Raw genomic sequence first — 27,698 nt, 5'->3', positions numbered from 1 at the left:
AAACTGTAGGCAAAAAATCTTGTCAGCAACTGCAGGCAACAACAAAGTCTAAGCTAAAGGGCAGATAAATGTAGCAAATGGTGTTGCCAGCAAGTTGTAAAGGGCATACTAAGAAGGGTAGTACCAGTAATTACCTGGTCTCCACTTGATTAGCCAAGGGCAAAAGAATGTACGGAGCTGCAGCAAACAGTTGAATTTAGAGACTGACCAGGATAGACTAAGTAAATAGCCGAGAATGCAAGAGAGCAAGAAGTGTAAGGACAGCAAAGCAAACGAGAGTAGCAAAGCAATCAGACACAAATTGAAAACAAATGCACAATAGAGACAAAGGCTTCAGTAAAGTAAAGGTGTGAGGCAGTGAAGTACAGGATAAAAGGCAAAGACACAAAGTGCAAGGTAAGAAGGTAGAAAGCAACATGGTAGGGAGACACAACCAGATAGACCATGAAGCTGATAAAGAAAAGCAGGGCAATAGGCTTTGAGTTTTAGCCGCATTGCATAATTGTAAAGAATCCTCACTTTGATATAAAATCAATGCAAAAAGAATGAAGATGGTGGTGGGATTCCTGGCTAGCAGAAAACTAGTTAGGTCTTAAAAGGCCTTTGATCGAGTGGCCTGGGACTTTATGGCTGCCATGTTAAGGGTGGTGGGTTTCCACACTTAAATGTGCAACAGGATCTTAGCCCTCTGCACAAATTCTTCTGCTAGTGTTAAGGTGAATGGATCATTATCAGATGCTTTCACAATTCATAATGGGACAAGGCAGAGGTGCTCATTGTCACCCCTGATATATATTCTTACCCTGGAGCAATTTCTTTATAGATTAAGCTCGGGCTGTGGTGTCTGGATGGGAGCCTGCCAACATCCATAATATAATTGTAATGGAAACAAAAGGGTTCCCCTGGGTTCGGGACTTTTTAGGCAGACAACCATCCAACAGAGTAAAGAGAGTATATGCATGAATGTAAAAAGTAAGTACAATTTATTCAAAAGTAAAAAGTTGATTCAAATTAACATATAGTGTGAAATATAGATACGAACAGTACATGTTACATGCGGTCTAAGTACATCAGATGGAAAACTGAAGAAACAAAGATCGTGGGTGATCTCCCAAAATAGTATCTTGACGCGTTTCGGGTAATGACCCTTTATCCAAAAAGGTCAATTTGGGGTACACTTCTAATTGTAAATAGAGAAAGTATCAATTAATTAAAATTCATAGTATCATAGTCATGTACAATACAAAAAGAGAAAATGTATATATACATTGCACCAGCCGTCTCTAATATAATAGAAATGTATAAGGTATACGTACCACGTATCCAGTTTTCAGGAGTTCATGATCGCATGTCTAAAACACTGTAGCGGTTAGGAAACCGCAATATTAAACGGGAGCGCGCCGAGGTGGAATGAGAGGCAGAGGCAAGGAAAGAACTCCCCTGTATATCTGGAGGGGGGGGGGAGCAAAGGTATAGCCAGCTGGAAGTAGTAGTGAGTTCTTAGTGCTTTGCTGGAAAAACCCTCCGTAACCTATCCCACAAGAATCTCATAAGGCCAATGGCCAGAGACGCAAGGATATCTGGGTAGAGAAATGATATAATAAAATGGAGTGATTACCATGAGTTCAAGAATGATATGGAGACAAGAAAGGAAGGGAAAGAAAAGAAAAGTATCAAAAAGAATCTCCAAAAGAATATACATGGTGTGTGTAAGTATAAAATTGATAGTAGTAAGGTATAAGTTACCTGTAATTAAAGTATCTTCCTTAAAAGAATATATATATTGTGTGTAAGTATAGAATTGATATTAGTATAAGTTACCTGTAATTAGAGTATCTTCCTTACACGTAGTGCTATAAGAAGGAGTAAATGGAGAAGAAGTTCCGCTTCCACAAAACGGATGGACCTAGGTATATACATGTCAAAGAATACTAATACTGGTAAAACGATCTCCGAGAGGAAAATTGAAGAGCCACAAGAAGGGAAGGGTGTAAAAAAGAAAGAAAAATAAAAATACAAAATAAAATGAAACATAAAAGAGAAGAGAAGAAGGGAGAAGAGAGGAAAAGAGGAGGAAAGAAAAAGAGAAAAGGAGAAAAAGAGGAAAAGGGAAGAGAAAATGGAAAGGAGGAAAAGGGGAAGGGAAGGGAAAGGGAAGTATGAGGAAAGGGAGGGAAAAGGAAGGGAAAATGGGGAGAGGGAGGGGGGAGGGAAAGGGAAGAAACGGGAAAAGAGGGGAAGAAAAGAAAAGAAAGAAAGAAAAAGAAAAGGAAGGAGAAGAGAGTCAGGGGTGGGGGGGGGGGGGGAAAGGATGCATCAGGTAGTGTGTGTGTGAGAAAAGAAGCAATGAACAGTGATGAAGTGAGAAGGTGATAAGTAAGGTCCCAGGAGGGAGCATTCGTGCAGGAAGATGGGGGTCAGGTGAAGTGACAACCCAGTGGTGACATGCCGGTGCATGTGGTAGGTGGGGGGGAGGAGAAAAGGACTGAGCAGTCCCTGAAGCAAAGTACCTAATACTGACCAGGATTTGAAGATCGAGGGATCGCTGGCAAGTGAGTGGAGCTGGAGGTAAGTAAATCAATCAGGGGTTATTTGCCATATTTAGTATTGGAGTTCAGTGGGAATGCGGAAAATAAGTATTAGAACAGTACCTGGTGGCTCGGCAGTCCTTGCGTGCTAACCACGGCGCGGCAAGAACAAACAGTCCCGGTCGCGCCGATTAAAAAGATGCCCGTGCATGCGCCCATCGGGCCAAACGTGCGGGCCGGTCCGATTGGCCAATGAGGTCCCCCGTGTCTGGAGCGCATAGCCCCGCCCACTGAGGGACGTTGGATGGGAGCCTGCGCTCCAGGCACGCCGACGCAATCAAGCCCATCCACTAGGTGACGCTCAACCCCGAACAGGAATGTGGCAGGGGATGTGGAAAAAGAGCAGATCCTGTCCCTTGTGTGCGCCGGGGGGATGGAAAGGAGGGTAAAAGATCGAGAAGCAAGTGGACAAAAATCTACTGGGAAATTACTAGTGCAATGTATATATGCATGTACAATGTACATATAAGGCAATACAGTATGCATACACAATAGACATGCCCATACAAATGTATCAAAATATAGTATCAATGGGAAATATAGAGAAAAGCAAGCAATGATAGAAGATGAGCAGACAAACAATACCAGAGATAGATGCCTTGTGATACCGTAAGCGTCATCCAAGGTATATATATTTATATTTTATATATATATATATATATATATTTTAACCAGATTTCAACAGGTATCATTACATCCTACTGTGTCACATTCTCTGAAAGGTAACAGTATCTACTAAGTAGTAGAAAAGCAGGGGATATGTAGTTATTAAACCTGTACAAGCAGATCATATATATATTACATGTAGCTACTCCCAGGGAAGAAAAGGATGATACCTTTAGGGAGGTATTTAAGCTTGAGGTAATTGTAGCCGTATTAGTGCACTTGCGACAGAGACAATTGAGTACTGTCCGTGATACTTTTTTTATTTGCACTAACATACAATTTTTCAGGACAAGCTTTCGGGGTATGTCCCCTTCATCAAGATCCAAGCAGTACTGCTTGGATCTTGATGAAGGGGACATACCCCGAAAGCTTGTCCTGAAAAATTGTATGTTAGTGCAAATAAAATAAGTATCACGGACAGTACTCAATTGTCTCGGGAGGTATTTAACAGATTTTTTTTAAAACAAATTAGATGGCGAAGAGGACCAAACAGTAAATCAATACATATAAATATAGAGGATACAATGCCAGATATGAATGAATCCATGCATCTAATTATGTTTGGCCTTTAGATATTGTAGGGAACCAGGAGGTTATTGTGGTTCCCAACTCCCTGAGGAGAATCCCTCTAGAAAGGGTTTGAAGCTAATGCTGTCGTTAAGGCCAGGAGGCATGGTGGCTCGTAATTGGTCGATCCATTTGGATTCTTTTTGCAGGAGAGTCTTGTCCCAGTCTCCTCCTCTGCTGCTGGGGTGCACCCTATCCAGGATGGTAAACTGAATGTATGGAAAGTTGCCATTATGTGTGTCGCGCACATGTCTCCCGAGGGGGAGGTCGGGGTTACAAGTGTGCATGGTAGAAATGTGGTAGAAATTCCTGTTTGGTCTTGCCGACATAGAAACAGCCACAGCAGCAGAGGAGGAGATAGACGACACCGACAGTCCTGCAATTGGCATAGTGTAAGGGTTTATATCTAGATCCATTGGGTAATAGGATATTATTATTAGTGTTCATAAACCTGCATAGGTTACAACCCCCGAATCTAAAGATGCCAGGCCTTTTGCAGGGGTCACACTTATATTCCCCCGCAAACTCACTGGTGACTAAGTGGTCTTTTAGAGACCGTGCCTTTCGATATGTTATCTGGGGTTTGTCTGCAACAAAGGAATTGAGGGTAGGGTCTATTGTGAGCAAATGCCAATGCTTGTTGATGATTTTGTATATCTGTTAGTGTTGTCGTGTGTATTTTGTTATAATGCGAGCTTGATGAGGAATTGGTGATTTTGGGTTGGATTCTGGTTTTGTTTTGAAGATCAATTCTTGTCGAGTTGGTAAAATGGCTCTACGATAAGCTTTCTTTAAACAGGCATTGGAATAGCCGCGTTGAAGAAGTCTTTGTCTTAAACTGTCCGCCTCTGATTTGAAAGAAAGTTCATTTGAACAGTTCCTGCGTAATCGCAGGTACTGTCCGTATGGTATTGATCTGATTAGGGGGGTGGGGTGGAAACTTGAGGCATGTAGTATTGTGTTGGCCGCAGTGGGTTTGCGGAAGAGAGTGGTAGAAATACGGCCCTCATTGTCCTTCTTAATAGTGACATCTAAGAAATTAATATGTTGTTTATCGTAATTCTTGGTAAAATTTAGGTTGTATGTGTTGATATTCATGTGTTTGATGAACTCTAATAGGGCTTCCTTGGTGCCTGTCCAGACCACCAGTATGTCGTCGATGTAGCGATTCCATGAAAGTACATATTGGATAAATTGGGACAGATGTTCATCTGATAGTAAAGAGCGCTCCCACGCCCCCAGGTACAGGTTGGCGTACGATGGGGCACAACAAGTCCCCATCGCCACGCCCTGTACCTGGAGGAAGTGGGAGCCATCAAAGGAAAACACATTATGTGTCAGTATGAATTCCAGGGCTCCAAAATGAAATTAAATGTCTGTGATAGATCATAATTTGATTGCCGTAGGACCTGACTAACAGCCCAAGTGCCCTGCTGGTGGGGGATGGAGCTGTATAGGGCTTCCACGTCTATGGCCACCAGCAGGGCATCCGGGGGTACGTACAGGTCCTCAAGTATTTGTAAAAGGTGGATAGTATCCTTTATGTAGGAATGTGGGCTTTGAACGAAGGGAGATGGTTTCTTGTCAATGTATCTACTTAAATTCTCAGTGATGTTACCTTTTCCAGATATTATTGGTCTCCCAGGGGGATCATGAGTATTTTATGTACTTTGAGGAGGCTGTAGAAGGTTGGAATTTTAGGGTACTTGACCCTAATGAATTCCCAAGTGGATTTATCCAGTACATTGGTAAGATACGTGTTATCTACTAGTGTGTAGAATTCTAAATGAAATTTATCAATCGTTATTTTGGGAATTTTTTTATACCAATTGATGTTGTCAAGGATTCTCTGACACATCTTTTTATATTGGTCGTTTGACATTACCATGATATTTCCCCCTTTGTCAGAGGGTTTGATAGTGAGGTGGAATAGCAGAAAACTAGTAAGGTCTTAAAAGGCCTTTGATCGAGTGGCCTGGGACTTTATGGCTGCCATGTTAAGGGCGGTGGGGTTCCACACTTAAATGTGCAGCAGAATCTTAGCCCTCTGCACAAATTCTTCTGCTAGTGTTAAGGTGAATGGATCATTATCAGATGCTTTCACAATTCATAATGGGACAAGGCAGAGGTGCTCATTGTCACCCCTCATATATATTCTTACCCTGGAGCAATTTCTTAGATGCTTGCGGGGTGATCCAGACATCGTAGGATTCCACATAACCGGGAGGAAGCACAAACTGACCGCATACGCGGGTGATCTATTGCTTCCTTTTTCCTTCGGGACCGGCATTTCTTGATACCAACACTGTAAGATGCTCTGTACTAATATCTCTTTCTATCCAGTTTTACAATTAATTACTCAAAGTCCTATGATCTAAGTGCTGACCTTTTGCAGCCGTAAATCGAGTCATATAAACTTCAATTTCCTTTTACATGGAAACAAGACGCAATCAGCTATTTGGGAATAGCACTCCCCTCTAACGCTGTGGAATGACATGAACGTATATATGTCCTCTTGGTGAAACAGCTCCACAAGGATCTACTGTTATGAGATCACACACTTCTGTTTTGGTTTGGAAGGGCGGCGGCACTGAAGATGAATGCTGTGCCTTGCCTTTTTTATGTAATGCAAATGGTTGCGCTTCTTCTAACTAACCTTTTTTTTTTCCTTATTTGCGTAACATGTTCCCAACCTTTCTGTGGCAGAATAAGGCAGCGAGGAATAGCCTTGCCTACCTTTCTCTCCTGAAGACAAAGGCAGGGATTGGCTTTTCTGAGATGCAAAAATACTACAGGGCCATCCAGCTGATAAGGATTATGGACTGGTCAGTCCACTCTGTTTGTAAAGATTGGGTCCAGATAGAACAGGACTTGGTAGATACACCTTTAGCAAATGTTCTGTGGATAAAAGAAAGTTAATGGTTTCTAGATCATCCTCCTTTCTGGGCAGCTCTGTAGGGTTTTTGTTTGGCTGTAAAGACTTGCGGCATATCCTCAGGTTTGGGTCCCCTCATTCCACTTCTGGCAAACCCAAACTTCATGCCAGATATGACGTTTTTTTTTATCAAATTGGCCACATAATTCTCCCCTGGCACACCAATTTTTTTCACAGGGGAAAGTTCTTGGACAGAACAGCCTTAATGAAGCATTTTGAGGGGATACCGTTTCGCCTTTGGTCCTATTTCAAAATAATTAATTTCTTGCTGATACAGAAGTAGAAACAGGCATTTGAAAGACCATTGTTTGTGTTTGAGGCCATTTTCTCTAAGCATTCCCCACAGAGACACAGTCTCCAAACTGTATGCCATTTTATACGTGCACAAGAATACTAGAAAAGGATCGGCGTGCAAAGTGTGAGCGTGAGTCAGAACTTGATTGCCAGTTGGATGATGAAGCATGAGAGCGAGTGAATTTGATGGCACATAAAATCCTCCCTCTGTATCAAGGAAAATGCCTACAAAATTAGAACAAGATGGTACAGGGTGAACTCTTGTTCACAAGCTTACACCATCTGCTTCGGACCGTTGTTGGCAATGCTATATAGAGGTGGAATCCTTTTTACTCATTTGGTGGTCCTGTTCAGATATTCTGGACTACTGGCAGTGGGTTCATGAACTGGTGAACAAGTTGTTGTGTGAGTCGCTGGATTTTGCTTCAATCTAATATTTTACACTATAATACACAAACATTGCAGAGCTACAAGAAATCCTTAGTGGTTCACATGGTTAACTTGGCCAGGATATGTATACCTGCTCATTGGTTACATACTCATCCTCTGAGCATATGGAAATGGCTCGTTAGACTAAAAAGAACGAAAATTTGGAGGAGTTGATCCATATATCACAGGATAAAATGTCAGCCTGTACAACAATGTGGGCTTGTTGGATCCACTTTAAGACCACTGATCTATATAAACATGTTACAGTAAATGGTGGGGAGCGTTGTCTGGGGAGCTTTAAAGCACATGATTAGAGCTCAACAGGTAAGGTGATTGTAGGGATGCGTGGGGATTGGAATGTGTGGTGTGCTGCCTCTGGAAATCTGGAAGCTTACATCATAGAGTGTGTCTCAGATTGTGCAAGGCCATTTTAATCATAGACATCTGCAAAATTGGTGTGGGGTTTTCGGCGGCTGTCCCTTCAGAGAGAGACAAATGGGTGAAAACTGGCGCACAACAGGGGAAGGGGTGTCCAAAACTTCACAAACTCCACTAGTGGACACAGAAACATGCGCTAATACAATAAAATCAGCAACACAATGGTGGCTATATTAAAAGTCCATAATAAAGTCCATATAAATAAAATCTCAAACCACCACACTCCGTAGGCTGCTCTGATGGCAAGTAGAAGGGGTTTGTGGCGAGCTGAAAGGAGAACACAGGCGCCACACTAAGTGCAGTATATCGAGATTTATTAGGGGTTAACCAATGAAAAGGTACTCACAAGAATGTATGTAAAAACAGCATGACAGACATCATAATACAGGCAGTGGTTCCCGGTGTCCTGATTCAGGATGGCTCGAGCGGTCTCAGGACGCTGGGGTGTAACCGATGAACGAACGGTACTTCCCAATTGCGGGGACACAACACTGACCGTCCTGACGTCACTTCCAAAATACGTAATGGCGCCGGCGACGTGTCGTCGGAGCATGCGCTCCTTCTTCGGCCTGAAGAAGGAGCGCATGCTCCGACAACGCGTCGCCGGCGCCATTACGTATCCCGGAAGTGACGTCAGGACGGTCATATGTGTGTATGTATCGAAAATATTAGGCCACTAGCTGGAGGAGCGTGAAAGATTGGAGAATTGCAAACGTTCCATATACATTGGATATAATGCCTTAGCAGATGAATTTTTGATTTTCTTGTGGTTTGAATCCCAATATATTCTTCAGCTTGGTATGCTGAGACATGTGTATACCGTTACTGGGAGAAGGACACCCTTGCTTGTTTTTGTGTTCTCCTTTTTTCTCTTCTCATTGTTATTCATGGCTTTATTATATTTGCAGCTATGTTCTGTCACGTGTAATGTATTTTTGTATTTGCTTGATTTTTTCAAAATAAAATATCATGGAATAAAAAAAAACTGGTAAGGTTCCAACCAGAAACACTGATTCACTAATGTGTGGTCTTGCATGGTTCTTAGGTTTTAGGGCTGGCCCAGTTCCTTATGGGCCTAATCTTGACAAGGTCCATTGCCAAACTATGCTTAGATATAGTGTTACGTAGAAAGATTGCTTTATGTTGGTGTACAGATTGTCCTTGAGTATATAACATTCTTAAAACCTGTGCTGCTCCCAGGGATATAATTAAATCAGGACGTCATTGTAGAAGACAACTACAAATCTGCCGATATGACTGATGGTCCATTGAAAAACAGCTCATGCATCGCAAAGGCCGAATAGACTATTTCATCATAAGGGCAATCCTATTAAAGGCCATTTTCAATTCATTAAACTGATGTGATATGTGCCTAGCTTATTGGAAACGCATGCACTGTCAATTCTTTGTACATTACACTACAAATTATTTGTAAGGTGTAATGGGTACTTGTTTTCTACAGAACTTTTATTGAGCACAATGCATTATATAAATAGCTGCAGGTTGCCATCTTTTTCTGGACAAAGAAGAATCCCATCCCTGCAGGGGAGCTAAATGGTTTAATTAAATTTTTTTGTCAAATTCTCAGTTATTTACTCCTTCAAAGTGTGGGTCTCAAGAATCAAAAGGTTTTACATCCATACCCTAGGGAGCCAAACAATGTAATAGTCATAGGGTCTATGTGGAGGCTCTTAAAGTGATTGTAAAGTCATGTTTTTTACCTATAAAAATAACAAATGTAATACTCACCTGCTGTATGCATTTGATTATGCAGAGCAGCCCGAATCCTCCTCTTCTTGGGCCCCTCTTCTGTGTTCCTGGCCCCTCCCTCCTGTTCAGTGCCCCCACAGCAAGCAGCTTGCTATGGGGGCACCTGAGCCGAGTCAGAACTCCCTGTGTCTATTCAGACACGGAGCCCTGACCTGGCCCCGCCCCGTGTCTCAGCCAATCAGGAGGGAGAATCTTGAACGGCTGAAACACTCATGGACATCGCTAGACAGAGAGGGACCTCAGGAAAGTGTTAAGGGGATGAGGGGGGCTGTTGCAAAAAGAAGGCTTTTTATCTTAATGCAGAGAATGCATTAAGATGAAAAAAAACCTTCTGCCTTTATAACTCCTTTAAGCAGCATGCTTGCAAAGTGCATTACCAAAATCCTCCTGCAGCCACTATTGAAGAAAACACAGACAGGCAGGTAAACAACTTTGCAGCAGAATTCTCTCTATTTACTGATTTGCCCACTGCTTTGTCTTCGCTGGGTACTATGCTGATGTATTCATACAAGGTGAAGAATGGATTACCAGAAATTACAGGGACACAGGGATTTACAGAGTAAATCAGTCCAACCTGCAGGTATTGGGTGCTCTATGAGAAGTTGCCCAAACTTTTGGTTAGTGGCAGAGGTGAGGCTCCAAGTCTACTGACTAAACTACTAACAAAAAAGTTAGCAGCTACACCAAGATCAAAAAAGGCTAACACCTTCATGGGGGACATAATTCAAAACATGGGTATCAAATTGGGATTGTCTTCAGAGGAGTTTTAGAAACTATTATTTAAATTTTGAATAACTTGAACAAGTTGAATATGAAATCATAACTGAATTTGCAGTCTGGCTGCCTACCTCAAGCACAGAGAGACCTTTTGCCAAGACCAGGTTTCATTGGGGAACACTCTAACGCCCAGTCAGAGGGTAACAAAGTCCTTTATTTAAACAGTAGTGCTGCAAAGTACAGATGTTCCTAAGAGATTATTTAATTCCTTATAAGTCAGGATCTGTTAAAGTATTTGTATAACTGATTTCCCACTCGGATACAATTCTATTATTACACACCTACACATCCGCTGCCACAACAGTATTCTCTGACTTTTTTTGGTTGCCGATATACAAACAGAGAAATAGAACTAGATTACCATGAAAGTACTGGGAATGATAAGCATGATATTAATAATTTTTGTTAATCATTAATAATTGTTATAGTAAAGCTAGGGTGTATCTATATAGGCAAAACAAAGATTTTTTGTTAGCAAAAGACAGCAGCAGCTCTATCTAACACACATTTATGCAGATGACTAAATTGTTAATATATATTTCTTAGGGCAAAAACCACAGCAAGAAATTACGCAACTACTGTGCATCAAGTAGCTGTCCTGCTTCATCAAGACTGAATCAAACTTTAGATACAGTATCACCAGGATCGTCATCACCAAATGTAAGAGCTTGGCTTAGTTTTCCATACAAATGTCCTTTTTGTTGAATATGCTTTATGACGTAATATTCTGGCTTTCTTGATGCTATGCTGCCACAAATAAAATATAAATATAGACAACTAATACAGACAAACGGGGACAAAAACTAGAGGGTAGGTCTCCGTCTCTCACTGTTGGGGTGCTGGACTTGTGCTCCTGGTGGTAGAGTATTAGTTTTGAGGCTAAGTCCCACACCGATTCCCCACTGATGACACAACAGAGACAGATGTAAAATAGTCTGACCAACAGAGACAGTATTAGGATGAAAAAATGCTAGAGAGTAGCAGTATACAACAGTTGCTAAATAAAAAAGGTTTCTTGAGGTAATCATACAGAGGAAGATGCAACTCAGCAGCTTGCTTGGAACAGAAGGATGCCAGGTAAGTGAAGTAGTGAACAGATAGACACTCAAGAATAGAAGCACACAAACATTTGAAACAAGTTTAGAAGGCTGTCACACACAGGCAGAAGCAACCCACTAAGCTTATGCTGGAATATTTGATTCTGAAGGCTATCATTGCTTAACTCTTTTTTACATGATAGGTTCCCAGCTGTCACTTGCTTCAATACAATGAGCCCCAGACCTGGAACTAATATGCATCAATATAATATGGTGAAGTCGGGACTCCTGGTGCTTTTTGCTTGTTTCAGGTTAGTGTATTGAAATCAGTGTCAGCATAAATTCCTGACAACTAGTTCTTTTAGATGGAGAGGACAGCAATGACAGCCTACACAATTCGTTAAGACAGGATTCCAGTTAAAGCCTAGGTAGTCTTAATGCTCCCTCTCCCTCCACCTATACCTATAACTATACTAACTAACCTGTGTAAAACAGATGTATATACCTACCTATTTTCAGCCCATTCTGGTCATCTGATCCCTTGTGTCCACCAATGATGGTTGCAGAGGAATAGAGAGTGCCTGACAATGGCTGAGAAAAGTGGGAGTGTTGAGGTCACCCATAGGCTCCCATGTTCCATTGTCGGTGGTCCCTCCTCTTCACTGCAGCCACCGCTGGCAGACACAGGAGACGTGACAAAACTGGAGTGGGCTGAAAATAGGTAAGTATATGTATGATTTTACACAGGTTAGTATAGGTGTTGGGTGGGGGAGAGAGTATTTTTTAAGATTAGTCAGGCTATAGCTGGAATTTTACTTTAAGTTTCAAGGGAATGATAAATCTATACCAAGAATTAGGAAGTCAGGCGTTTGGTTGCATTTTGAGCATTTTTGTGAAAGTTGAGAGTCAGAGTTCTTTGTTCATTGTTCTAGTTTATATTCTTACCATTTGTCTAATGATAATGTATTTTCTGAAATAGCATGCATACAAAAGAAAAAAATAAATAAATCACACCTATCTTGGTTTTTAGGTTACAACCCCAAAATGTGGGGGTCGTGTGATCCTTGCCACTGAGAATGATTACTGCAAACTGTGTGATGCTTCATTCAGCTCTCCAGTGGTGGCCCAAGCACATTACCAGGGAAAGAACCATGCTAAGAGGCTACGACTGGCAGAGACCCCCGCCAATACTTTTACGTAAGTTTCTATGTGCTTGGTGATGTTTTTTAATGTGGTCTCTTTACTTAAGGCCTCTTTCACATGGACCTAGCTGCTGACTCATTATTTATGGTGGATCTTGTAAGCGAGCATAGTCAAAGACTTCTATGGAGGCTTTGGAGATGCTTTGAAGCACCAACAAAGTGACATGGGGCATAATTTTTGAAGCTAAGCAAAGGGAACATAACGTGTGAACAGGACAGTAAGCTTACCATTTTATTTAGTGACAGGTACTTTTATTGGCAGAGTGCTTTAAAAATGGTGTCCAATGCCACATTTTGAAGCAACTATAATCGAGCCCTTAAACTGTCCGGGTTTTGCTGCCTGATGGTGAAAATGTGAAAGGGGCCTTAAAGAAGTCTAGATTCCTCTTCAAATCAGAGCTGAGAAGGTCAGGAAAAACTTGGATTTGGAAGAGTACCTTTTTAATTTTTTTTATTCTGCTTGGTGATAAGTTTGATGGGAAAAGAAACAAAAAGGGTAATGCATTGGCTGTCCTCCATCCTTGCTGTGAGGACAATCATAATTCATAACCACAACCTTGTTCCTAATGCCTGAAGTGGCTATGCAGCTTTCTGCTGTAACTGTGGCAATGACTGCCAAGGTGGCCCAAAAAGTAGGAAAGAAAAAGGACTTTTTGGAATGTCAGGCCACATTTAATTTGTGCTTTACCATATAGCACTGGTGTTTCTGTGGCCAAAGTAGCCAAGTAAGAGCAGGCAACATTAGGATACAATGTTTTTTTTACAATTTGGGTAAAGCTTTGTTTGCTTTGTCTTGCTATCTTTATTCATTATAGCTGCTTTCACACTGAGGAGTTTTTGAAGTGCTTTCGCATTAAAAAAAAGGTGGCAGAAAATCTCAAGAAAAATGCTTCCCTTTAAATTTTATGTACAGTATGTGTTCACACTGGGGCGTTGCACTTCCTTTGCGGTGTAAAAAATCTTGCTTGCCTTATTTTTAGAGCACCACACCTCCCCATTGAAAGCAATTTTCCAGCAAAAATGTGGTAAAAACACAGCAAAAATGCAACCGTGATGCGTTTTTGGTGCAGTTTTTGAGCCAAATGTCCTTTAAAAATGAACTGCAAAAAAGGATATGCGTTTTAATATATTTTTTACTGCAGAACAGTGTGAAAGCCTTATGAGGTAAATTCAGTAAATGGGGTCTTGGGGGTTAGAGGGGAGATTCAGGGAGAGGTCACTATTTTTTGCAGATCAAGTAATATGCAGTTATATCTTGTTTCTCTGCAAGCTCTTCATTGGTGGATGATACAGTTTAGTAAAAGCTGAGCATCTAAAGCATATCAGATTATACATTTTGTTTTTTCCCATTTCCTGTTATGTAGCATAGCTGTTGACAAAATGGTTTACCTAGTAGTAATTTACATTGCCTGTGAAACTTGGTACTGCTAACAAATGGCTAACACAGCCTGACTCCCACAAAAATGCTAGGTAATTCTAGGATTAGGCTAGTTTGAATCTTTAAGGCTGTTATATTCTCCGTGTTGTGAGAGACACAGGACTCTGATCTAGAACAAGGGATGTTTATTCAGGACTCACTGTACACTCCAGCATGCATTACAGGACAGCTCAGTATATCAATGCATCTCTTACATGTCTCTAAGATGGCCACTCTGCCCCTTGACCCTTGTCATCACTCCTGGGCGGAGCCAGCCTTAAAGTAACAGTACATGTGAAACCCTTCAGGTATAACACCTTCCATCCATCCCTAAAAAAAAAACAAAAAAAAAAAAAACACAACAAAACGAGAACAGGCATAAAACAGTAACTAATAATTGTCCAATACAGTCCTCCAACTCAGGAGATTTACATGGCTTCTTCCGAGTCCGGATGTGAGAACAACTTCCAGGGACGCTACGGGGAGAAAATGGCAGCGGATCACTTTCGGCGGGCCCGTCGAAAGTCTCGTAACCGCTCTTGCAGCTGAAACCGGTAAGAAGGACGACAGCGTCGTTGAGGACGGGCACCCAGCGACTCGGGCCGGAGGAAGCAGGGCTGGCCGGAATGGACATCGGCGGGGCCAAGAGGGGATCCCCTGGCTCAGAGGGTGAACAGACCTCTGGACCAGGGCTGGAGGGCTCTGTTGGAGCTGAGTTCAAAAGTTCAGAGTCCCCCCAAGCATCAGTCTCAATGCCTCCTGATCCGGTAGGAGCAGATCCTTGAGACACTGGAGGTGCAGCCGATGTCAGGGATTCGGGCAGCTGAGAACGAGGACGCAATTGGTCCGCATGCCGTCTGCAAATGGAACCATCTTCCATGCAGTCCCTATACATCTTGGGTCCCAAAGTCTCTGCGACGATAGCAGGAAGCCAACGAGTGTTGGAAGCGCCATAGGATGGAGCCCATACCTTTTGCTGGGCTGTAAACCGGGGAATCTCGTCGTGTTCGACCCTCTTGTCTTGAGACTGCCGTACATGTTCCTGGACCGTTTGAGGGCGGAGCATGTCCAAAACAGTCCATGGCTGCAGACCCAAAAGAAGTTCAGCTGGAGTTTTCCCAGTGGTTGCATGTGGTGTGTTTCTGTAAGCAGAAAGGAAGGAGTCCAGCTGCTGGGGTGACAGGGACTGTTGTTTACTTGTAGCCACAGTAGCTTTGAAATAGCGTTTGAAGGTCTGTACAAACCTTTCTGCTTGACCATTTGTAGCCAGGTGGTAAGGTGCGGTCAACTTGTGTTTGATGTTGTGGGCAGTCAGGAAACTCTGAAACTCCTGGCTTGTGAATTGTGCACCTTTGTCTGTGACAATTTCTCTGGGGTATCCAAATGTAGCAGCGAGATGTAACAGTATGTAAATCGTCGCCTTAGTCGTCAGCTGGGTAACAGGAATGACCTCAGGCCACTTTGAATGGGCATCAATAATGATCAAAAAGGTGTGTCCTCTGATCGGGCCTGCAAAGTCCAAGTGTAGGCGAAACCAGGGAACCGTGGGCCAGTTCCAGGGCTGGACGCACCCTCGAGAAGGGTCTCTTGCAGTTTGTGCACACGCATTCACATATGTCGTGATATCTGAGTCTAGGTGTCAGGAAAGGAATTGCCATTCAGCAACAATAGAACGCTGGAGGCAGATCAGGTGTGTCACCACGCCCATCTCCCCAGCCCTGGCCCTATATAAAGCACTCTCTGGCTGTGCTTCAGTGCTGGTTTATCATCAGCTCTAGTACCTGTGTCCTGTTTGTTTATCTGCGTTCCTGCTTTTGACCCGGCTTGCTCCTTGACCCATCTGCACTTCTCCTTGTTTGACCTCGGCTTGCCTGACGACTCTTTGCCTGAACCATACCTCTGCTGGATATTCTGTGTACCTACATCGGCCTGGATTCCACGGATTCTCTCCTTGTCTTACCCCTCTGTACCTCCATTTCCTCGGACTGATTCACTGTGTATGACCCTTGGCCTGGCATTAACCTTGTCTCTTTTCTCTGAGCATCTATAGATCTCCTGGAAGTGGTCCTAATCACCATCCATCCATCCATCCGGGATCCATCCGCATCCAGTGCTCCTTGGGACGTGTCATCTCCTGTTTCACCACCAGGGGTGATCCGCACCGAGCTGCAAGGGAAGCCCTCTCAGCACTTCGGCCTCCACCAAGGTAACTGACACTAGACTCGGCCACCACACATAGCCTCGGGCCTTTTGTTTCATAACTGTGCCCCCGGGATGACCAGTATGTAGCAAGTCCAGAATGTGTCTCCGGAGGGTCTGTGGAACGATCACTCGGTCTCCCCATAAAACACAGTTGCCAGCCACAGTTAATTCCAGACGCCTACGGAAGTAAGGTTCATAATCCTGTGTGACAGCTGCAGGCCAACCGTACCGTACCCAGGAGAGTATTGTCTTAAGGAAGGTATCCTTGGCTGTATGGGCTGCTACCTCCCCAGAAGACAGAAAGGACAGGCTGGTGTAACGACAACTCTTGACTGGTGGAGAAGAGTCTGTTAATGTCCTTGTCAGACGGGACATGGCATCCGCATTAGCATTGGCATCATGGCTGCGATACTGGATTTTGTAGCTATATGCTCCCAAGAATAGGGCATAGCGTTGAAGATGGGCCACAGTCGTCTGGGAGATGCCTTTGTCAGGGCTAAAGATATGAAGGAGTGGTTTATGATCAGTCAGTATGGTGAATTCCCTACCATACAGGTAAAGATGAAACTTCTTAATTGCCCATATGCGCGCTAGAGCCTCTTTGTCAATGTGAGAGTAATTGCTTTCTGCTTTTGTCAAGGACCTGGAGGCAAATGCCACTGGTTTCTCTGACCCATCTGGTAAAACGTGAGATAGCACAGCCCCTAGACCATAGGGTGAGGCATCACAAGCCAAGGTAAGAGGCCTTTGGAGGTCATAGTGCACGAGCATGCGTGACGCCAACAGCTTTCGCTTAGAAACTTCAAAAGCACGTTGGCATGCAGCCGACCAGTTCCATCTGGAGTGTTTCTCCAAAAGCTTGTTCAACGGAAACAAAGTGTGTGCTAGATCTGGCAGGAATTTGTGGTAATAGTTCAGCAAGCCCAGGTATGATCGCAGCTGTTGGGGCTGGAGCTTTTACTAAAGCATCAACTTTGGCGTCCGTGGTGTGTATACCCTCTGCATCCACAAGGTGGCCACAAAACTCCAATTTAGGTACCATGAATTGGCATTTCGTCAAGTTCACTTTTAGACCCTGCTCTTGGAGTCTCACCAACACAAGCTCCACGTTACACTTGTGTTCCTGGTCCGTCAGGCCCGTGATGAGCATGTCATCTAACAGGCACTGTGTGAAAGGAATGTCCGCCAAAATCTCATCCATTTTGCTTTGCCAAATGGCGGGGGCGGAGGCTACACCAAACACCATCCGATTGTATTCATACAGTCCCTTGTGAGTGTTGATGGTTAGAAACTTGCAGGACGAAGGGTGGACCTCAAACTGTAAATAAGCTTGCCTGAGATCAAGCTTGGGGAACTTTTGACCTCCTGCAAGAGAGGCAAAAATGTCATCTACTCTGGGTAGGGGATACTGGTCTATCTCCAGTTGAGAATTTAGTGCCATGCGGAAATCGCCACAAATGCCTAAGTCCCCATTCGCTTTCTTTACTGGTACAACTGGTGATGCCCACTCGCTGTGCTCTACCTTTGAGATGACACCTTGTTCCTCCAGCCGGCTTAGTTCAGCTTCCACACCTGCTCGGAGTGCGAAAGGTACAGTCCGAGCTTTGAAGAACCTAGGCTGGCCGTTGGGTTTCAGCCTGAGTCTCACACAGTCATGCTTTATTTTTCCCAAATGGTTATCAAAGACTTGTGGGAATCGCTGTTTCAGGGATTCCACCCATCCCTCTTTATCTCCTGATGGGATTGGTTACGGTGTTGCAGGGGTTTATGGCGATGTCCGGCATGCCAAAGTGAGCAATCCAGTCTCTCCCAAAGAGAGGGGGTCCCCCATGTTCTAGGATATATAATGGCATTCTCTTCGTCTGACCCTTGTAGGATACCTGTACTTTCACGTACCCCAGTGGGTGGAGTATCTGCTTTGAGTATGTCTGCAGTTTGATTGGTGTTGGACGGACAGTTGTTCGGATCAGAAGTTTTCTCCATTGTTTTTGGGTGATAACTGAAACTGCTGCTTCTGTGTCTACATCCATCTTGAGTTTCTTTCCTTCCACGGTTACCTCTACAGTCATTGCTGAGGGTGCTGAATGCATATGATGTATGTCCAATCTGTGGAGCACTTCCTCATCCTCTGATTCTGATGACGATATATATCTTCCCACCATATATGCCTTTGTCCTGGTGTTCAGAGGTTGTTTATTTCGCACCATCTTACTACGGCAGACTCGTTTCAGATGGCCTGCCTTACCACAATTATGACAGAGCTGATCCTTATCATGGTCTGTATTCCCACAACGGTAGCAAGCTGACTCCCGGCTTGGTGAGGGTCTATAGTTTGCTGCTGTTGGCTTGACTGCTGTTCTGAAAACTTTCTCTTTAACCTCTTCCCTTCTTCTCTGGGGGTTCAATGCCTCTATCTTTCACAGCCATTTCCATCACTGAAGCTATCTCAATTGCCTTTGTAAGGATAAGATCTTTCTCTGTTAACAGTCTCTTTTGGCTAGACTCACTATTTAGTCCCATGACAAACTTATCCCTCAGTGCAGTCGGTAAGTACTCCCCAAAAGAACAGGTTGAGGCTAGTCTGCGAAGGGCGAGCACATAAGCCTTATTATCTTCACCCGGCTGCTGCTGCCGCTGATAGAACCAGAATCTTTCTGCAATCTCTAGTTGCTTAGGCTGGAAGTGATTCCCTAACAGTGTCAGGAGCTCTGCCAAAGTCTTAGTTGCTGGTTTTTCAGGGAAAAGGAGATCCCTAAGAGTGTCATATGTCCTAGCACCAACCACTGTCAGAAATACTGCTACTTGCCTGTCGCCTGGGATGGCATTTGCACAAAAATACTGTTCCAGTCTCTCAATCCAGGAACTCTAGGTTGTCTGTTCTCCATCAAATTCACTTAATGTCCCGATCAATGACATTTTCCTGCTGGGCTCTGTGGGTGTTTGTATCCAGCTGACAATCCAGAGTTTTATTTCTTCTTTTCTTTTCTCACACGGATAGTAACCTTGTAAATCCCATCCTCGTCGCCACTGTTATATTCTCTGTGTTGTGAGAGACACAGGACTCTGATCTGGAACAACGGATGTTTATTCAGGACTCACTGTACACTCCAGCATGCATTACAGGACAGCTCAGTATATTAATGCATCTCTTACATGTCTCTAAGATGGCCACTCTGCCCCTTGACCCTTGTCATCACTCCTGGGTGGAGCCAGCCTTAAAGTAACAGTACATGTGAAACCCTTCAGGTATAACAAAGGCCCCTTTCACACTTGCGGACCTGAAAAACTGACAGGTGGATCTGAACGGATGCCCCGTGCATCTCTATGGGGCATCGGATATCAGCGGAGACATGACCGCTGACATCTGATCCGATCCTTTCCGTCAAACCCGGACGGATGGAAACCCTATTTTCCCATCCGTCTGGCGATTCCCCCATAGAGAACAGCGGGGACCTGACAGTTCTGTCTCCACATACAACGCAGAGCCAGAGTTGCCATCCGCCTGCTCAGCGGGGGATCGGCGGATCAATCCTCCCGCTGAGAAAAACGGAGTCTGCCGACGGACTCCAAGTGTGAAAGGGGCCTAAGGCTTATTTAGAACTCCACATGTGACAGACATGGCCTCTTGCATGTGATTGAAAAAACCCACTGTGTATATAGTTGTGTAGCTTTTTGTTTTCACGGAGCTGCGTAAACATTCATAATGCATTGATGCATTTAGGTCCGATTCACACTTATGCGATGCGGGAAGGCTGCGAATCCGCAGCCTGTTCCCGCATCGCACACGCACCTCCGGCAGTTCACACTGCCATATGCGATACGCTGGGGGTGTCAATGTAATCTTAATGACACCCCCAGTTTGATCGCATATCGCAGTGCGATCTTGCAGTTCGCACATGATCGGATCGCACAAGTGTGAACCGCTGTGCGATCCGATCCTGATGCGGCTGCCAAAAAGGGTCCTGTGCGAGTTTGCTGCGGGTGCAAATTTAGCCATACAAAGTGTATGGCTAAACTCGCACCGCACAGCCGATCGCATGTAATGAAGGAGCAGTGCGCTCCGACATTACATGCGAACCCCGCACTCGCATAAGTGTGAACCGGGGCTCAGAGCCATAAAAAAAAACATAAAACATTTTACATTTGAGTGCAGCCGTTTATACACATACGTATATGCAAAAATGTAACACTAGGAAGAAGGCGCGTCACTAGACGTGTGTCAGTCCAATAGACGTAGTTGACACATTTTAAGGGACTTGCCCTCTTCCTCAGAGATACGTAGCTCTGAGAAAGAGGGCAAGACCCTCAAAAGTGTCAGCTGCGCCTATTGGACTTACACACGTCTGGTTGTGCTTTGGTTTTATGCCTGTGAATTTTCTCTCTTTGTGAGTATAATGGAGTGTTTTACTATTATTTATTAAGGTCCTTTACACTAGGCTGGTGCGCCTTCTTCCTATTTTTCAATTTTAGTTTGGTGTCCCAGTGTACCAAAGAGGACAGCAAAGCCGTGGTGCATCCATTTGTGGTCACAGTTCATCTTCCTAGGTGGTTCTGATCGCTGGTGCATGGTGGAAGTTCTATCCTTTTTCTATCCTTTCCACCATGAAGAGTATCTCTTCTTAGCGTGGACTTTTGGTGCTATTTAGTGAAAGTATATATGATTGTATGCACAAAAAAAGCAACCCTAGCAGCTAGAAGAGGACGAAGAGGGATTTTACGCATATACAGCAGGTAAAATAGGTATTGAACACGTCACCATTTTTCTAAAGGTGCTTTTGACATTAAATTTTCACCACGTCGGTAACAACCAATGCAATCCATACATACAGTACAAAGAAATCAAAACAAATGAGTTCAGAAATGTAGTTAAGTGTAATAAAATGGAATGACACAGGGAAAAAGTATTGAACATGCTAACTGAAATGTGTTAAATACTTTGTAGAAAATCCTTTGTTGGTAATGACAGTTTCAAGATGCCTCATGTATGGAGAAAGTAGTCTCATGCATTGCTCAGGTGTGATTTTGGCCCATTTTTCCACACAAACAATCTTTAAATCTTGTAAGTTCCGCGGGCCCCTTCTATGAACTCTGATCTTTAGTTCTTTCCATAAATTTTCTATTGGATTCAAGTCAGGTGGGCCATTCTAACAGCTTTATTTTCTTTCTTTGAAACATATTGAGAGTTTCCTTGGCTTTGTGTTTGGGATCATTGTCTTGCTGACTTGTCCACCCTCATTTCATCTTCATCATCCTGGTAGATGCCAGCAGATTTTTAACAAGAATGTCTTGTCATTTTCCATTCATCCTTCCTTCAATGTTAAGAAGTTTGCCAGTACTGCATGCTGAAAAACAGCCCCACACCATGATGTTCCCACCTACAAACTTCACTGTTGATATGGTGTTTATAGGGTGATGTGCAGTGCCATTTGACCTCCAAACATGGTGTGTATTATGGCAGCCAAAGAGTTCAATTTTGGTCTCATTTGATCAGACTGTATTCTCCCAGTATTTCACAGGCTTGTCTAAATGTTGTGCAACAAACTTTAAATGAGCTTCAGCATGCTTTTTCTTCAGCAGTGAGCATGCATATAGACTATGGTGATTGAGTGCATTACATATTGTTTTCTTTGAAACAATTGTACCTGCTAATTCCAGGCCCTTTTGAAGCTCTCCACAAGTGGTTCCTGACTCTTGGAAAACTGTTCTGATAATTCTTTTCACTCCTCTGTCATCTTGCACTTGCTCATGGCTGGTTTATGGTGTAATTATGTTCTTTCCACTTACGGATTATGCCCCCAACAGTCCTCTTCTCGGGTCTCTCTTTGCAGCTCCTGGCCCCTCCCTTCAGTCAATTGAGTGCCCACACAGCAAGCAGCTGAGTCAATTGGTTTTCACCCTCGCTGTTTTTCGATGGCTTGGATTTTGACCGTCCTTCAACAAGGTGTCAAGCAAAAATTGGCCTTGAGTACCATCAAGGGCCAGGTGTCGGTCTTGGTGGTCTTATTTCAGCGACCCCTGGCAACTAATTTTCTGGTGCGTACTTTTATTTAAGGGGTGCGCCACCGATGACCAGGACTGTGGGGGACGGGCTGTACCTGATGGGGGCTCCTGCCAGGGCCCCCCCTTCCTGCCTGTGCCATTTTTCTGAGGCCTAGGGATCACTGCGTCCCTGGGAGCTTTGTGGTGCCGTGTGGGGCTGCCATTTTCTTGTAGCCTGTGTACTTAATGCATGGCGGCCATATTTGTGTAGTCCGGCAGCCATTTTTATGTGGTTTGCCATTGAAAATGGCGGCCATGACAGTGGAGCCCTCTGGGAGGCAATTTCGGTGGTGGGAGCCCCTCCTCATACCCTGGTGCTGACTCCTGGATCTTTTCATTTCCTGATCGCTGTTCGTGCAGTGCAGATTCTCCTGGTAGCTGCGGTGTCTGGTTTCTGTGGGGTGGTAAGTCTGGTGGGGTCCTCTCCCTTTCTACTGAGGATCGATTGGTGCTCTGTGGCTGGCAACTGGGTGGGCTGCCAGAGCAGTGGGGGGCTGTCCCTTAGCAGTGTTTTACACTGTTTTGTGGGGTCCTCCTGGTGACTCGTGGAGTCTTTGGAGCACATCTCCACACCCAATCCCCTCTCTATAGCTGCGGGGCCCTCCGGGTCCCATCCATCCATCGATGCAGTGACAGCAGTCTTGGAGTCTTTGTTGTCCCGGGTGGAGGTGGCTTTTGGGGGACAGGCTGGCAAAAAGCGCCCCCTCGCCTTGCCCTGCCTCATCTGTCTCATCAGATCCTGTATCAGATTCGGCCGCCACGAACGTGGGTCACCCTGCTGGGTCTGCGACCACGTGCCCTGAATCCTCATATAGTGAGGAGGATTCCTCCACTTCTACAACCGCGTACGAAAAGGTGCTGGTGGACGCACTGATTGTAGTTGTGCGTGAGACCTTAAAGATGAAGGACGCAGCTGAAGCTGCGGCGGAGGCGCAGTTTCCCTTTGGCAATCACAAGCCATCCAGACCAGAAAATGTGTTCCGTTACCCCTCCTATTTTGACAGAATTGTCACTAAATAGTGGGGACGACCAAAGCTTCCCCTGGGGTCCCTAAGCGATTTTGCTAGGTGATACCCCTATGAGGAGTCTCTTCTGAAGCGGACTGTTCCACTGGTGGTGTACCCTCCGGTTTACAGATTAAACAAGACAACTATGATTCTGGTTGAAGAGCCCTCGGCCTTTAAGGATCCAGCTGACAGGAATGCTGTGGCCCGCAATATGTACACCCTGGCTTGTTCGGCACTGAGGCCAATATTCACCATTGCCCTGGTGTCGCAGACCGAATGGGCTAGGCTTTTGCGCCATGAACTGGAGGGAAAGTTGCTCCCCCCCCCCTGCCTTTGCTGAGCTGGCAGACCAGCTGGTCCAGGGGCTGCATTTTATCTATGATGTCTCTTTGCATGCAGCTCCCCTAGTGGCTTGGCGTGTCTTTTGGCTCAAATGCTGGTTTGCGAACCAGACTTCTAAAAAAGGACTTGACAAGACTTCCCTCTCCAGGAGATCGCCTGTTTGTTGCTACCCTGGATGACCTCATTAAAGGTCTCACGGGGGGAAGAGTACCTTTTTTCTGCAGGCTACTAAGGACAAGGACCCACGTCTTAGACGTGGATCCTCCTTCTCGGCTCATAAGAAGATTTTGTTCCTTAGTCCTTCCGACTGACAAGGGATCAGAGCCCTTCGGGGCCTCCTCTGGAGGATCCAAGCAAACTTGGTCTGGCAAGTCAAGAGCGGGCTTCTCCAGACCCGCGGACAAGGCCCCTTCAGCATGAAGGTGTGCCCTCATCCATATCTGAGGTATAGGAATGTCTTCGCTGGTTCCCAGACCCGGGGACCCCCCTGGTACAAGTCAAGACCTTTTACTATAAAGGGTGATGGTCCTGGTTCCAACTTCGGAATGTTTTTAGGGGTTTTACTCAAACCTATTTACAGTCCCTAGGAAGGAAGGCAAGGTGCTGCCAATTCTGGACCTTAAGGCACTGAACTGCTTTGTGCGGGTGCAGAAGTTCAGAATGGAGTCCGTTCGCATGTGCATCAGGGGGATTTTTCTTGGCTCCATCGACATCAAGGATGCTTACCTTCACATTCCAATATGTGTCGGTCTCCAGCGCTTTCTCCACTTTGCCGTAGGAGAAGAGCATTATCAGTTTGTTGCGTTACCCTTTGGTCTCGCTTCTGATCCTCGGGTCTTCACGAAAGCGTTGTTACACCAATGGGGGATTGTAGTACTGGGCTACTTGGACGACCTTCTGCGAGCGGAGTCTCCTACTGCTCTGGTGGAAATCCTAGAAACTACCATACAAGCTTGAGGGTGTTTGGCTGGATTCTGAGTTTTCAGAAGCCTGCTCTGGTTCCGTCCACAAAGCTGGACTATCTGGGTCTGACTCTGGACTCGGACCTTAGCCAGAGTGCTCCTTCCTCTGGACAAACTCCAGAAACTGCAGGCTGTAATTCGTCTCCTGTTTTCAAGCAGATGGTAATCTCTCTGGACTTGCATGCGGGTGCTGGGCCTGATGGTGTCTACCTTCAAGGCGGTTCCAGTTGCACAGTTCCATACGAGGTCCCTGCAAAGGCAGATTCTGGCCAAATGGGACAAGAATCCTGTCACGATCACTCAAGGTTAGGCCCGGGGAATGGATCGTCAGCTGCAGATACCACTCAGAAGTAGGCTTAAAGATAATATTAAGTCAGATGACTTTAGAATATCTTAACTCATTACAGTGGTAGACTCACCAGCATCTGTAGCAGCATAGGTAAGCAGGTGGTAACGGACTGACTCTACACAGAAGTAGTAGCAGCGTACAGGGAATGAGCAGGGCTAAGATAGAAACTGTCCTCACTCGGTTGCAGCAGCATGCAGTAAGAGTGAACAGGCGGCCGAGTATTAGTAGACTTATTGCTTGAAGTGAATGGAAATAGATGGAGAATAACCAGAATAACCCTAGGGGGTACTTATCAGTTCAGTAGCAACTTCAAGGAGCAGTGGAACTGCAGGCATCAGCATCAAAGGAGGAGGCAAGCTAAGCACGGTTCCGGGATGTTATCGGACCAGAGGGTAACGGGGACCCAGTAATTAAACTAACTGAAACAGGAGAGGTTTTCTTGGTAACGGGTATTTTATTTTGACATGCAAAAGTACTGTCAATGTAATTTCCGCAAGAGCCGGAATCGACCATGCCCCTGGTTGTGATCCTATTTTGGTCCCAATGCAAGGTTAAATGAACAAAAAGATATGGGTTAGAAGATTGGGTTGTTACCCCCTCCCCTCCCACCAAGGTATCGAGACACTCACCCTCCTTCTTATGTACAAGTGGACAACTACTTATCAAATGATCAGCAGAGGCACAGTAAATACAAAGGTTTAGAGACCTTCGGCGAGCCCGTTCCGTAGATGTTAAAGGGGATTGTAACATGCCCACCTCCATGGGAGTGGGTTCCTCAGATATGTGTCGAGGTGGGGTTTGTGGTAATACCACAGATCTTTCAACCTTCCTTTCACGCAGACGGTGATCAATATTGATACTAAGGTGGATTAAGGAGTCAAGGGTCTCAAGTAATTCAACCCGGGCAAGTTCGTGTTTAACAGACTCAGATAAACCAAGCCGAAATTGTGTTTTTAGAGTGATCTCATTCCAACCTGAGTCAAGGGCCCACCGCTTGAACTCTATTACGTAGTCCTCAGCAGGCCTTTTCCCTTGTCTTAATGCTCTAAGATGACTGTCTGCAGTACTCTGTTTATTGGAATCCTCATATAATCGAGAGAATGCTGCTATAAATTCAGAATTGGAATTTAGTAGTGGGTCTTCACGTTCTAGAAAGGAATCCGCCCAGGCACGTGGTTCACCAGACATTTAAGATATAGTAGTACAGACCTTAATACGGTCTGTGCTATAGGTGCGGGGCTTTAGACCATACATTAATCTACATGCGTTTATAAATTCGCAGAATTTCTTGCGATCTCCAGTAAATACTTGTGGTGGATTTATTTTAGGCTCTTGAGGCTGTGTGGCAGCAAGTTGTGAAACTTGAGCAAGTTGCTGCCGTAAAGCCTGGTTCTTCATCTGTACCTCAGAGACGGTCTGCACCAGTGTATCCATCTTCTGAGAGAGATGCAGAATGCGAGTGGCCATATCTGCTGGATCCATTTTTTCTAGGTTCGTGAAATATTAAGTCAGATGACTTTAGAATCTCTTAACTCATCACAGTGGTAGACTCACCAGCATCTGTAGCAGCGTAGGTAAGCAGGTGGTAACGGACTGACTCTACACAGTAGTAGTAGCAGCATACAGGGAATGAGCAGGGCTAAGATAGAAACTGTCCTCACTCGGTTGTAGCAGCATGCAGTAAGAGTGAACAGGCAGCCGAGTGTTAGTAGACTTATTGCTTGAAGTGAATGGAAATAGATGGAAAATAACCAGAGTCCCCTAGGGGGTACTTATCAGTTTGAGTAGCAACTTCAAGGAGCGGTGGAACTGCAGGCATCAGCATCAAAGGAGGAGGCAAGCTTAGCACGGTTCCGTTTCTGGTGAGGATAGGAGAAGGTGCAGGTCTTCAGCAGTCTCCGGTAGTGGAAGAGGGAGCAAGGAAGCAGGCTAAGGGATCCAGGTGAGTGGTTGTGGTTGCACGAACAACGGTATGAAACATACCGTTGTTTTAAATAGCCCTTCGGAACGGCGTTGGGAAGTGACATCACACGTGACGTCCAACGTCAGCACGCGACATATGCGTTCCACCGGACCAAGTGGTGGAACGCAAACGGGTAAGTATGTGATATTCTTACAAATCCACAGTCACTGGACAATCTGATCCAGCTGAGCCAGGGAATGAAAGAGTCTCTGATATGGTGGCTTCGTTCTTCGGCACTTTAGCTGCCAAAACCTTCCTCCCCACTGTTTTGGACAGTGGTCACCACGGATGTCAGCCTGTCTGGCTGCAGAGGCGTCCTCTGCAAAATTTCTGCTCAGGGGGTCTGGACACTGGAAGAGTCCAGACTACCGATCAATGTGTTGGTACTCCGAGCAATCAGACTGTGCCTGGAACATTGTACGGATCATCTTCAGGGATGTCCACATTCAATCGGACAGTGCCACAGCCATACCAATCACAAGGGGGCAGCTCTGGAGGTAGCCGGCATTCTAAGGTGGGCAGAACGGTTAGTTTCAGTCCTCTCCGCCATACACATTCCTAGGTGAAAAATTGGCAGGCGGATTACCTCAGTCGGTAGGCTTTGGACCAAGGGGAGTGGTCCCTCCATCCGGTGGTATTTCATTAGTTGTGTCTCTGGTGGGGCATCTACGAGGTTGATCTGTTGGTGTCCCAGCTGACAGAAAGGTGCAGAGG

General features: G+C 44.9%; 1 protein-coding gene across 1 annotated transcript in view; it reads left to right on the top strand.

The window, feature by feature from the left end:
• Positions 1-27,698, top strand: part of ZMAT3 (zinc finger matrin-type 3) — a 106,663-nt gene that overhangs the window by 1,168 nt on the left and 77,797 nt on the right. The window contains exons 2-3 of the mRNA XM_082252588.1: positions 11,011-11,124; positions 12,532-12,698. Of these exons, the coding sequence (XP_082108714.1) occupies positions 11,011-11,124; positions 12,532-12,698 (281 nt within the window). The remainder of the gene's footprint in view (positions 1-11,010; positions 11,125-12,531; positions 12,699-27,698) is intronic.

Source organism: Pelophylax lessonae, assembly GCF_965119305.1.
Source record: "Pelophylax lessonae genome assembly, chromosome: 3".
Lineage (NCBI taxonomy): Eukaryota > Metazoa > Chordata > Amphibia > Anura > Ranidae > Pelophylax > Pelophylax lessonae.
The sequence above is the reverse complement of the archived record's forward strand: the minus strand, read 5'-3'. Positions and strand labels throughout refer to the sequence as shown.